The 13925-nt window shown below is 43.3% G+C and overlaps 1 protein-coding gene across 13 annotated transcripts in view; it reads right to left on the reverse strand.

The window, feature by feature from the left end:
• EEFSEC (eukaryotic elongation factor, selenocysteine-tRNA specific) overlaps positions 1 to 13925 on the reverse strand; it is a 137548-nt gene that overhangs the window by 31055 nt on the left and 92568 nt on the right. For 4 of the 13 annotated variants that reach the window (XM_075574561.1, XM_075574560.1, XM_075574566.1 and 1 more), the window contains one exon: positions 4569 to 5400. The exons of 4 other annotated variants lie outside the window; for them this stretch is intronic. In XM_075574561.1, coding sequence (XP_075430676.1) covers positions 5216 to 5400 — 185 coding nt within the window. In that variant the 3' untranslated portion in view covers positions 4569 to 5215. Of the gene's footprint in view, positions 1 to 4568; positions 5401 to 13925 lie in introns of those variants that run through there. 5 more of the 13 variants (XR_012788605.1, XR_012788606.1, XR_012788607.1 and 2 more) reach the window with 3 other exon arrangements.

Below are 13925 nucleotides of genomic sequence, written 5' to 3' on the forward strand. Positions count from 1 at the left end.
AAATACTTTATTGAGGCATATAAGCCAAAAAGTTAAAACAGCACAAAATATCCCCCGACGCGTTTCCCGCCGCTCAGGGCGCTTTCTCAAAGGGTGAATGAAGTATGGACAGATGATACCATATATAGTGAATCACTTCAGCCAGGCGTCTCTGATAAGTGATTGCTGCTCTAGATGGTAATTAGGGGACAGCCAACCACAAAATACTATTGAGACAAACCTGATCTATTTTATGCCACAGACTTTTATACTTTATTTGGCCGTCCCACACTATATTTTTGTCCACAACAATATACCACTTCCACCAGTCTTCTGGAGCACACACACAGGAGCTCCTCTCCCTACTCTCTTTACTCTATGTCCAATTACTTTTCAATTCCCAGTTAGTCTCAAAAGCCTACATGCAAGAAGCAAATCCCAACGACATACAATTGCTGCAGAGATTCCAACGCTGCCTGGATTTGTGCCGAGTTATAATCCCTGCAACAGTCCCTATGTGCAGATGTAACACATCACACAAGTGATAAACACCATTACACTAGGTGGGACACTGGCCGTATTGCAGTGTAATTGCACTGCACTTGTCATGAAAGGGACATTATTGGAGCTGCAGCTGTGGCAGACAGGGCTTTGGTGCACATGAAGAATACATCTTGGCTCATCATCAGACAGCAGTAATATTAGCAGACTTGTGTGTCAGCCTCCCTGCCAAGTGGAATCCGTCTCTCCAAGACCTACAGGTTATACATGAAGAGATCACAGCAGCAAAGTGCAATGAAACCAAACGTACCTCCAGAAAAGTCGTACTCTGTAATCCCCTCTCACAATCCTAATTTCATTTATTTATTTATAAAATATTTTACCTGGAAGTAATACATTGAGCGTTACCTCTCGTTTTCAAGTATGTCCCCGGCGCACAGTTATGATGACAAATACATGGCTACATTAAATGAACCGAGGTTATACGTTCAATTTTCAGACGTCATGGACAACTAGAGATAATATATGTTATGGGTGTATGGAACAGTGACAGACAAAATTAAAACGTGCGACAGCTGGAGTCTTGAAATGACAAACTGAAGGCGGTTTTGAGAGTCTCTGGGAGATTGTTCCGTCGTGAAGAACACTATAAGAGAAGGAGGAGAGACCCGGATTTTTGGATGAACCTTCGGACGGTGGAGTCAGATCTCAGGTAATAAGTTCTGTCTGTGGTAGGGGTGAGGAGTTTGTGCAGATAGGCGGGTAGCTTGCCCAGAAAGTATTTGAAGGCAAGACAGGAAAGATTAACTTTGCGTCAGAACTCAACGGATTGCCAAAACCGAAATGAAAGTGGGTCATGCAGCAAGACAATGATCCTAAACATACAAGCAGAGCTACAAAAGAATGGCTGCAAAAAAAGAAATTCCACGTTATAAAATGGCCTAGTTAAAGTTCGGAAGTAAACCCCATCGAAATTTGGTGGCAGGACCTGTAGTGAGCTGTCCATGCAAGGAAGCCCTCAAAGGTCACCGAGTTGAAGCAGTTCTGTAAGGAGTAATGGGCCCAAATTCTTCAAACCCGATGTGAGAGACTGACCAGCAGTGACAGGAAACGCGCAGTTGAAGTTATTGCTGCTCAAGGGGGCGCCACCAGGTACTGATCTAAGGCTGCATCCCCGCTGGCGCTGACCGCGCTCATGCTTGAGAGCGGTGACGTCACCAACTCTCTAAGCATGAGCGCCTGGTGTCCTGTGTATTTCGCAAGCGGGAGTGGGGGGACGCATTGGGGGCATGTTGAGCGCGCTTCAAAGTCATTTTTTTTGTCTTAAGCGCCAAGCTTGAGAGAGCGTGCGTGCGCACACCGTGTGAGTGGACATAACGAGTACAAGACGTAAAAGCGGCAAGCGGCACAGCACGCTCAGCACCAGCGGGGACGCAGCCTAAAGGTTCACCTACTTTTTCACACATGGATATTGAATGTTGAATCGTTTGTGGATAAATAAATGTTGAAAAAGTATCATGTGTTTGTGTCATTTGTTTGATCAGATTATCTTTATCTATTATTAGGACTTGGATTAAGATCTAACAACATTTTAGGTTTGAAATATGTGAAAATCCTAAGGGGTTCACAAAATTTCTCTCGCCACTGTACACACACACACACACACACACACACACACACACACACACACACACACACACACACACACACACACACACACACACACACACACACACACACACACACACACACACACACACTATATATATATAATCTGTATATTGAGATGCATAGACATATGTATATGTGTCTTCTGAAAGATTGCATGTGCAGTGTCTCATATGAAGTCTGAATTTTTTTTCTTTCATTGATTATAGTCTATGTTAATTTCCCTTCATAATAAAATATTTAATTGTGCAATACTTTTTAATTTTTCATTCGGAAATTAAAAGAGATTATTATTTATTTGGAGTAAAATACATACATTTTGGTGGAACTATAAATGGTCACTATGGCAGATCCTGTAGGAAATGTATTTTTACCGTGGCCCTGATTTTGACAGCTTGGGGTTCTGCCGCATGCTTTCACTGATAGGCGCCCTTATGTATTGTGCATCTTGTGGTATCATGATTTTGTGTCATTTATTTGATCAGGTTATCTTTATCTATTATTAGAACTTAGATTAAGAACTAATAAACTTTTAGGTTTGAAATATGTGAAAATCCTAAGGGGTTCACAAACTGTTTCTCGCCCCTGTCCCTCACACCTCACTTTCTGCAGCCCTTGGAGGGGTTTGGGGAGGGATGCAACATGCCATTAATTAGATGCATCCTAATGCTTTGCACAGCATGTGCAACTTAATGCGTGAGCTGACCACATTATTGCCGGGTAATTTGTGCTCCCTCATCAACCTTTGAGCATCATCACCAAATACGCTGCAGCAGGACAGGGTCTTACTGCTGTGAACTGCTGTGAACTGCTGTGAACTGCTGGGATCTTCAAAGACTAGACTCGTGCAGGCTGCAAAATGAATGTTCTGAAAGCCACCATATCTTTGTCTGTATGCTCAATGTTTTGTCTCTAGATGTCTGTTAATGCTCCAGCTTGTTTTGTACACGTCCTAGGAAGATGTAAAGAAGTTTATTTTGGCTGCCCCAATACCCGCTGTGCAGCATCCCCGGGAACAACTCGGGCTGCCGCCTTTTTCTGCTGCTTCATATCCAGGAGCATGCATGAAGCGTCCTGGACATCTGCACAGAGCCCCGAAATGTCTGCAAACCACCCCAAAGATAACCCCTTCCCTGCAACACACTGCAAAGAAATAGAAAAGGTGAAACACCACTGATTTTCTTGACAAATCTCCAATCACTTCTATTTTGGAGATAAATGGCTTTCTTTAAAAAAAAAAGCTCCATTATTTTCTTTTGCTACGGGAACAGCCGAAATGTGCAATTTTTTTGTTAAGATTTTTTACATTTTGTAACACAGGATTGAAGCAGGGGGGTCTCCAGAGCTGAATCCCATTAGTTACATCTCCGGAGACCCCCTGCTTCCTGAGATACTTAGTTCCATAGGGGGTGCCGGTATCTCTCTGGCTTTTTAAAGCTCCTGCACCGATGATGTCACGGCTTCCTATTGGCCCGCAGGGCGCGGGCTGTTTTGAAAAGCGGCTATTACATAATCCCTGCTAGCCCAGCAAAGCTTTTACTGGCACCACCTATGGAGGTAAGTACCTCCGGAAGCAGGGGTCCCTGGAGCTGAAATTAACGGGGTTCAGCTCTGGAGACCCCCTTCTTCAATCCTATGTTAAAAAATAAAAAAGTTTGTCCCGCTTGGATTGCTGTTTTTTTTTAAATTGATTTATTTTTCCCTTTAATATGTGCATCAATACAATCCACACAATGATAAGTAATTAGCTAAGTTGCCGATCGATCCGTTCTCCTGTGATCGATTGGCGAAGATTCGGCTCGGGGGGTTCACTAAATGGCTGAGGGCAGCAGAAGAGGACCAAAGATGCAAAGTTCTGTGGGGAAGATCATGTGACCAGGCAGTCACTAGATACACTTGGTGCACTGCTAGAGAGAGGGCCGGGCTCAAAGGGGTGTGCTAGAGCCTGTTTCAGAAGAGGAAGGGGATGTGACTTTGTAAATGGTTGCTATAGAAGGAAAAAATGCTTTTTACATTATAATACTTAAAAAATGTAATTCAAGAGTTGTTTTTTTATTTTTAAATGCTACAAGAATTTTTTCATTGAACTGATTTATTAAAAAAAAAATAGACACGTAGGATATTGCTTGGTCTACAGCTTTAAAAGAGATTTTGTGCGCTTGAAAAGGATGATTTCAACTTGCCTGAACCTACTTCAGTAATGCTACTTTTAAATACACTGCAACCAGTTCTTTATCTGGCTGAGCTTGGGTAAGGAGTGGGACCTCAGATAATGCAAGAGTGTCAGCGCTAAACAAACTCAGCAGTTGTATGCTGCTCTATAATAAAGAAGGGAGAATCGGTCCAAATAACAGATTTAAAAGGGTCTTAAAAATTCAAACGCAAAATCAATGGCAGCATAATCAGCAACTACATCGATCTATAGATATATATTTGTTTTATTTACGAAAAACATCAATGCTTCCCTGAGTAACCCCTTCACTGCCAGAGATGTCCGTTACCTATCGCAAATTAATTACCCACCATTACATTCCTTTGGTTTTTCACACTTTCGATGCACATAACAAAAAATAAAATCCATTTTGCGGTTAGGAGGGGTTCCAACATCGGTATTCCACCAAAAAGCCATAATAATCCACAGGATGGAAAATCCTCAACTGAAGGCACTTAGCCATGTAGCCAATATTTACACGGTCACATGTGTGAGTGTCTGTTTAGCCGTTAATTAGGGTGCAGCAGCGATTCCTGATGTGCGCTCATCGCAACTCTGTTATAAAGCAAAAATATATATTTTTTTATGATCGTGTTTCAACAACAACAAAAATCGGCAGCAAATGATGAGAATCAAAAAAAAGATAAGTGAAGGCTATTTATAATTTTTTTTAAAAATCAAAAAAAAAATTGGACTTAATAAGACTGCACCTTTAACCCCTTCCGTGCCAAGTGGGACTGCAATGGCCATGATAGATGCGCTTGCAATGCCCTTAATAATTGGCTGTACTGACCCATCGGCAGTGAAGGGGTGTTTAGGTGACCCTTCAGTAGCACAGGAAGAAGAGACATTGCATCAAGACTGGATCATTTTTTTCTGGGGGTCGAACACGTATCTATTGAAGCACAGAGTGATGAGCACGGGCGGGCTGTCCACTTTCATCTCCTCCTCTTTAGCAGGCTCTGTGTCCCCTTTCCCTGCCTTGGACTTCTTCTTGGAAGGGGCCGTGAGGATCCGCTTGGTTTCTGGCTGCAGGCTGTCTGCAAACAGGGGAAATTGGTGTGAGTCGGGACACAGGAAAATCCAACGTTAACTCATTACTGAAACAACATTGCGAATGAAAAATGCACAGAGATAGATGTGTGTGTGTGTTAGACATACAGATGTAGCAGGCGTGATTACCCTTGTTATTATGGAAAACCACACGTAAAACAGGTGATGAGTACGTGTACAGTAAGGAGATGTATACACACACATACACGGTAACTTTATTTCATATAGAGCTTTTCTCCCAATGGGACAAATCGCATCACAATTACAGTATAACGCGCAGTACGCAGCGCATAGGAATTTATACAGACACAGTCTCTGCTCCGTGGAGCTTACAATCTATGATTTTGGTGCCTGAGGCACAGGGAGATAAAATTACTTGCCCAAGGTCACAAGGAGCTGACACCGGGAATTGAACCAAGTTCCCCTGCTTCAAAATATATATATATATATATATATATATATATATATATATATATATATACACACACACATAATTATACAATTGCAAAGCCAGTATAACCAGCCTCACCCTGAAAGAGACCCAAAAGGTCGAAACGGCTGTCTGTGGGTGGGTTTGCTGGCTATGCATCTTAACCCAGGCTGTGCAGAAAAGCTGTGCAATGCATCAAGCATAAGCTTATAGGGGTCCATGTCAATATGGATTTGAAGCAAAAGGTGGCACTGTGTGCTCATTTGCATGTCATTTCCCAGAATCCCTTGCTGCAGTGGAAGCACTGTATGCTGGGCGATACTGGTGGAAGGCGGGGCTGCACACCTGTCTAAGACATGCAAATGAGCACACAGTAATATTTCCATTTGAGATATATATACATACATACATACATACATACATACCATACATACATACATGTGGTAATACTGCATATGGAGAGCCCAGTGAGATTTCCAACGCTCTGTGCACTATTATTTCATCTATGAGGAACTTTTATTCTGGTTGATTAAAGGTTTCTTAACCTGCATGTAGTACAACAAATCTACACTTTGCCAGGAGCAATATACTGTAGCGAAAATGCATCATAAGCTCCTGTGTGTGACCCAGGTAGACGGTTAACAAGCAATAGATTGCCTTTGCTTCTCCCTTTACATCATCACTAATTCCCCCTTCTAACTTGTTACATACAGTTGCTCCTCAATTGCACTGTGGAGCCATGATAAGACACACTGGCTGGCTGGCTAGCATTGCATGAACTCCTCCAGTGCACAGACGGTGGGTGCAACGGGGTCAAGAAGCAGCTTCTTGAATGGTTCTTGTTTCTTTCAGATAGCCCAAGACAGAACCTAAGGAGGGTATTCGGTGCCCCCGGCAGCTGAATGCTCCGAAATGTAGCTGCCAGACAGAGGGGCCAATTTCAGTTCTGGTATTTTTAAACCTGTGGTGTCACATAACCTTATCTCAAACACTTAATCAGCCTCCCTGCCCTCATAGTGCAATTCTGATAGGTATTCCCATATCAGGACCTGACAAAACATTCAGATGCTTATGATTTTGCTGGAGACAGGAGGTCTACAAAACACAGGTGATTCGCTCAATTACAGAGACATGAAGGGAGGATGGCTGCCTGTATGGGGTGGAGATATCCCCTCGTCTTGCTGGTAGCAATTAACCCCTTCACTGCCGGCGATGTCTGCCACACACTGCAATCACGCAGGCCGTTTCCGGCAACCTCAATAGTTGTGGAGTTCAAATTCTAATACAAAGTCCATTTGAAAAGGGATCAAACAGATCGTGAAACGCGCCGTGCAGGAAAAGACGTTGAACAGCGGGTTGTTTTCATTGTATTGCAAAGCGTTTGCTCTTGTTGACCCTGGTTTGTTCTCAAATGTAAAGTTAATGGCCAACCAGCATGCGGATCTCGAGGATTACGATGATCAATTCATAATGAAGGTGGCTACTTCTTGATTTACAAAATATACAGATTTAGAAATGTTTTAAAGAACAAAAAAACACACAGGTTTCTATTAAAAAATGGTCCCTCCCTTACTGCACAGATAGAGGATAAATCTTTTAAAATAGGATATAAAATATATTTGCTTCCTTTATTTGACAGAGAAAATGGTGGCAAAACGCATATTCGCTTCATCGATAACTAAATGGCTTAACGCCTTCGTGCCGGCAACACACTGCAAAGGGGTTAATCAGGCCCATGTCCTCTTAAGCGAATCAGTTGGCTGGCATCGTACCCCGACAAAATGGTGCAGAACGTTTTCTTTTCTCCCTGGTGCCGGGAGGTCTGTGGGCTGAACTGACGGAGTTACACCGAGCTTCTAAAAGCCAGCGTCCAAGAGACAGACGGAGCCCCAATCTCGGTTCCATCTCTCTCCGTGGAATTCTCGCGTTACACAATACTGTACGTGCTTCGCGTTTCATGAGCGCAAGGAAAGAAGGGGAAATATATCTGTCACTAAAGAAGACATCGGCTATTTAATAGCGGAGGCCGACTGGATATTTTTAGATGGAAGTCTAGTTATACTTACATTACAGTTTTAATCTCCGTCGAACAATGATTGTGCTAGCTTGAATACACAGGAACATCTCTGCCATTAATTAGGTCCTCGCTGTGGCTATCAGTCAGAGCAAACAGTGATAGATTTCTTTTTTTGCTTTTCCATTGAACAATTACTTTATTTTGCTAATAGATTGAACTCAAAGAGGGGCATGGTTCAAAAATATATAAATAAACGTCTTAGGCTAAAATGTGCAGAACGGTGTGTGTGTGTGTGTGTGTGTATATATATTTATATATATTGTACATATATATATATATATATATATATATATATATATATATATATATATATATATATATACACACACAGATCTATAATTATATCTGACAATCATCACCTTATTGTAGAGACAGTGTGAAACGGCTGAAGTGCTTTATCAATGATATTTTTCAGTGTTCTTGCCCTGTTAGGAAGTACGTTGGTTTTTAAATGTATCACAGTCTGACCACCAATGCAACGTATACCAACATATATTCATTCCTGTCATCCTAAGCCACAGCTCACTTTGCAACACAAGACTCCAGACCCCTTTACATCTTTAAGGTGTACGCAGAGTGTTCCATTCAACTGGCCTCACCACCTAACCCTTTGGTTGACACCATCACTTTTGCCAGTGATGGGCTTAACACGAGTGCCAAAGAGGCCTGGGTTAATCCTGCAATAGGCACCACAGCAGACTCTCACATTCGGTATAACTGATTTGGGTGAACGTTGGGTCAAGAGTAGCACTGGACGAAGCCGCCTACATGATGTCGCCTTAGATTCAGTACAAAGCACAATGGTTCTAGCTGCGCTCCCCGTGCTTCTGCGAGGCATCTCTTCCAACTTGGCTTGCGCTGCTAGTAATCAGCAAAGAATGCAAGAAAACAAAACTGTTTCCCAAGCACTGTTTGTTGGTGCCATAATTAATAGAATCATCAAACGATCCTGCAAATTGCTTCCAATTGCTGGCGTCACTTTCATGTCGGATGCCAGACTTTAAAGAAGGACCCTTGTCCACCGTTGCTCTGCTAACCTTTGTCTCGTGCAGTGGGAACCAAAGCGCTTTCTAACGGGGTTTGGGATAATTGGCGCTGTAATGGGGTCCCCGTGGGCACACATTACACACGATTTAAAGTCATGTCGTTTTTCTTCTTCCCTTCATATTTAGCAAAGCGGGGGGGAAAAAAACTAAATAATGAAATTGGGTGGACTTTTTCCTGAGTTCCCACAGATCTCTCATCTCTGCTCACAACGGGGTCAAAGATGGTACATGGGACTTCAATAGGAGTTTCCGTGCATTATTGCAGTTTAATGAATAACCCCATTAGGCCCAGATCCACTAAATGGTGCTGTGCCTTAACATGCATCAACTCCCATTGAAAAGAAAAAGCATCCCCCCTCCCTAAACAAGATGAGGGAAAACTGGACTGGTTTCAGTCAGCATTCTATAGAAGCATGACCATGATTTCATCTATGGTTGAGGCGAACAGGGTGGATGGTGGTAACACCCCCCCCTCTCACCATGCCACTCTCCCCCCCATTTACCCCTCTCCCCCCCCCTTGTCCCTCTCAACTCCCTCTTGCCCATCTCTCCCCCTACTCTGTTACTCTTTATACTCTTCCCCCCCCCCCCCCCTCCCTCCCGGATGTAGTCCAAATTCAACACACAACTCCAAAAATCAGTCAAATTATTTTATTTACATCTGTACAGCTTGGTCGATGCTTGCCCATATACCCTTGTGTTTTATTTTTCCATCATTGCTGTTTTTCTCCACAAAGCGTTCTATTTATGTTATTTGTGTTATGTTGAAAAAACGAATAAAAATGTGTGAAACAAAAGAAAAAGCATAGCACCCTTTAATTAGTTAGTTTTCGTGGTTTCCAATTCCCACTCTGTCCTCATTCTGTTCTCTTGGATAGACCGAAAGAGAGTACAAATCATATGAGTGATGTTAAAAAAGTCAGGACAACTTATGCCTCCAATTGTTCAGTCTGAGAATGTTACAGTGAACATGCTACCATGTAAATCAACACATTCCCAAAGCTCTTTCGGCTGAGAGAACAGACCCTCAACCTCCACTGGAGTCCTTCAATGTACCTGCCAGGGCTCATATCTGTATTTGACATTATATCAGAGGCTTGTATTGCAAAAACCCTCACATGCTGTGTTAATATCACCGAGAAAGTTAAAGCACAAAACACGTGAGCAGAGACGCTAAAGCCGCACAAACACGCTTGCATTGGCAGTCTCCATTCCAGTGAACACTTGCATTGTGAATCGACATTTGTTCGTTCGGTACTACAAAAATGCAGTTATTGTAAGGATCCTGCCCGATCCGTGCCGGGGTTTGCAACAGTTTGGGTTTTCCAGCTTGCCTGCCCTTTCCCCTCAGTTCAGCCATTTTGGTTACTGGCAGCCTGCTACTTAAGGCTGCAGTTCCCAGTGGGAGCAAAGTTCTGTTTGCTGCCGCTCCGGTTGATCTTCGCCTTCACGCATTACCCTTTCGCCTATTTGGAATCCCTGTTGCTGACCCCAGACCGTCACCCCCACCCCACTACCTTCCTCCTGCCCTGCCCTTTTGCCTGTCCTCTGCCGCGACCTTTTGCCTGGACTCTGCAGCACTGCCGCCAGCCCTGACCTCTGCCTGCTTACCGACTACGGATACTCTAACAGGACTCAGTCCCTGGGCCCTGGTCAGTTATTCTGCATCCCTACCCCAGCGGCTCCGCTTCCTGATTGGAGATGAGCACCGTCACAGTTATAATGGCAAAAGGAGAGCATAACAGCTATATCAGAAATCCCATCACAATAAGATGTACTAGGTGGGTATCTTATATTGCATATATAGGCTTAACATTGTGAACATATGGACTTCCCCCCTTAATCAGAGGATTCTAGGTCAGGCCTGTGATGAGGTTTGTGGTTTAGGGACAGTATTAGCATTGGTAGAACTCTGCATTTCCAAACATTTACCATGCTTGAGGGACACGGACAACATTATTTTCTCGTGCTTCTTATAATAAATATTTGTTGTGTTGAACTGAAATACATATTGTTGACATTTCCTTTGAAATAAATAATTATAATAACAATATCAGATACCAGGACCCTTATCAGGGTTTTAATTCAAACAAACACTGTGATACCTTCTAACCAAGTCTGAATTCATTATCAGAAATGCAGTCATGAGTCTCTGGACCCTGTAGACTCTTAATATACATTATATACACATACATGTTTTAGGCTTAAAGAGGCAATCTAAGGCTAAGTCCCCGCTAGCGCTGATCGGGCTGAGCGGGCAGCGCTTGCGGAGGAGACTTACATATATAGATATATGCAAGTCCCCGTGCATGCGGTGCGCTCGTGCACACATGCGAAGCCGCGATCGGCACTTAGGTAAACAAAAAACCTAAACTTACCTACGCGCTCAGCTGGCCCGCAATGCCGGCACCAACCCCCCACCCCCCCCCCCACACGCGCTTGCTTAATCGGAGGACACCCGGCGCCCATGTTTGGAGCGCTCTCCAAGCATGAGCGCACTCAGCGCGAGCAAAAATTATTTGCAAATTGTTTTAACATGGGATTGAAGCAGCGGATCTCTGGAGCTGAACCCCATTCATTTCAGCTCCGGGGGACCCCCTGCTTCTGGAGCGACTTGCCTAGGTAGTGGGTGTAGGTAGCCGCTCCGCTCGGGTACCTGGGATCATGCACCGGCGGAGTTTCATAGCTCCCGCGACCCATCGGAAGCCGTGACATCTTCAGGATCGGCTTCCTATTGGCCCGCGTGATGCGGGAGCTTTAAACGTTGCGGAGATACCGGCACCCCCATACTGAGGTGTGTACTTTATGTCGGGAAGCAAGGGGATCCCCGGAGCTGAAATTAACGATGTTCAGCTCCAGAGATCCCCTGCTTCAAACCCATGTTAAAAAAACAAAACAAAAAAAAACAATAATTTAAAAAAAAGCATGAATTGCTTATTTAAAGCAAACAATATTTTAACTGAAATATGCCCTGAATGAGTTCAACAGCGTAATCATGAGTTTAATAATGCAGGCTCTTTTCGCAGTGAAGTTTAAAAAAAAAAAAAGTTGAGTCTCAAGTCCTTGCAGCTTCATATAACAGAGATAAACTCGGGGACTGTAAGCTTGTACTCTCCACTCGAGATATGGAGTACCTGCATGTAGGGAGTCAGCCACACTGGCATCCGTAGCCTAATGTATCCCAGAATACTGCTACTTGAAACCAGCCCCTGTTTTGCTTTGCATTGTTCATCCTGTGCCATGTTGGCCCTAAGCACATCCCGAAATCAGCAGGAGCGCGAGCAGAGAATAGAACACGAGTGCTAATAAGATCACGGAGGAGAGAATTGAGAGGCGCTTTTATTTAACTTTTATGCGGCGTATATTGTGCGTAAACAAATATGCAGCTTGCGTTCAAACGATAAGGAGATTACATTTTTCATTTCTCAAAATCAGGTTTGTTCTCCGTTGTCATCACAACAAAGTGAATTAAGACGGGGGAAAACAGACGCCTCCTTATTTGTACGGAGGTTCTTCACAGCACAGCTGTAAATATACTTATTATCTCAAACAAGCCTTTGATTGCCTTTGATGCAACATATTTGCTTTTACTGTCACACAAAGAGGAAGAATACAGTACGTTCTGGTGTCTTAATACTTGCTTTAACCGTGGCTAAGCTTCTTAAACTGGGGGCGATGAATGTGTGGAAAACAAAAACCTGAAAACGAAAAATAACTTTCTTACCAAGAAAAGGTGAAGTTTTATGTATTCAACTTAGTTTTGTACAGACAACCATTGTCAAGGAAAATGTCGATGCAAAGCAACTTAGAGAAGACACGTAGCAACAAATACTAGAGTACTAGAGTTTGAAGCGCTGTTCAGTAAAAGCCTTGTCTGCCATTTTTAGTATTGTTTATTAAATGACAAAGCGTTATGGTGGGTTAAAAAGCAGTAACGAATCTCTGCTGTATGAAGTACAGTAAAGATAAAAACACCCTATAAACAAGTTTCAGACAGGCTCTCTACGACGGATTCAAACATCATGCAGTAGATCAGTGGTTTTCAACCTATTTTTTGATTAAGGAACCATCTAATTATATTATGAAATTCTGCGGAACCCCAACCCTCTCTAAAAGCGCATCTGAGATCAGATGCATTGTAAGGAACCCCAACCCTCTCTAATAGCGTCTGATATCAGATACATTGTAAGGAACCCCAACCCTCTCTAATAGCGCGTCTGAGATCAGATGCATTGTAAGGAACCCCAACCCTCTCTAATAGCGCGTCTGAGATCAGATGCATTGTAAGGAACCCCAACCCTCTCTAATAGCGCGTCTGAGATCAGATGCATTGTAAGGAACCCCAACCCTAATACCGTGTCTGAGATCAGATGCATTGTAAGGAACCCCAACCCTCTCTAATAGCACGTCTGAGATCAGATGCATTGTAAGGGACCCCAACCCTCTCTAATAGCGCGTCTGAGATCAGATGCATTGTAAGGGACCCAAACCCTCTCTAATAGTGCGTCTGAGATCAGATGCATTGTTAGGAACCCCAACCCTCTCTAATAGCGCGTCTGAGATCAGATGCATTGTTAGGAACCCCAACCCTCTCTAATAGCGCGTCTGAGATCAGATGCATTGTTAGGAACCCCAACCCTCTCTAATAGCGCGTCTGAGATCAGGTGCTTTGTAAATTCTTTTGCATTTAGTAACATTTTCAAATGACCTGCAAACTTCGGGGAACATTTTAGGGATGCCCGGGGAACCCAAGGGTGCAATAGACATAATAATGAACACATTGAGTGTGTCATTTTCAAAGTAGCAGTAATAGCTAATGCATGAGGGGGATACCGGTGTCATTTCAAGATAACCGCAGCGGGACATGCAGCGCCGACTTACTATCGGGCGACACTGAAGGCAATGTGTTATTTTTTTATCTATGTTTAACTTTTTAACCAGGCATGAAAGCGCAAATAT

Source organism: Ascaphus truei, chromosome 17 (assembly GCF_040206685.1).
Source record: "Ascaphus truei isolate aAscTru1 chromosome 17, aAscTru1.hap1, whole genome shotgun sequence".
Classification (NCBI taxonomy): domain Eukaryota; kingdom Metazoa; phylum Chordata; class Amphibia; order Anura; family Ascaphidae; genus Ascaphus; species Ascaphus truei.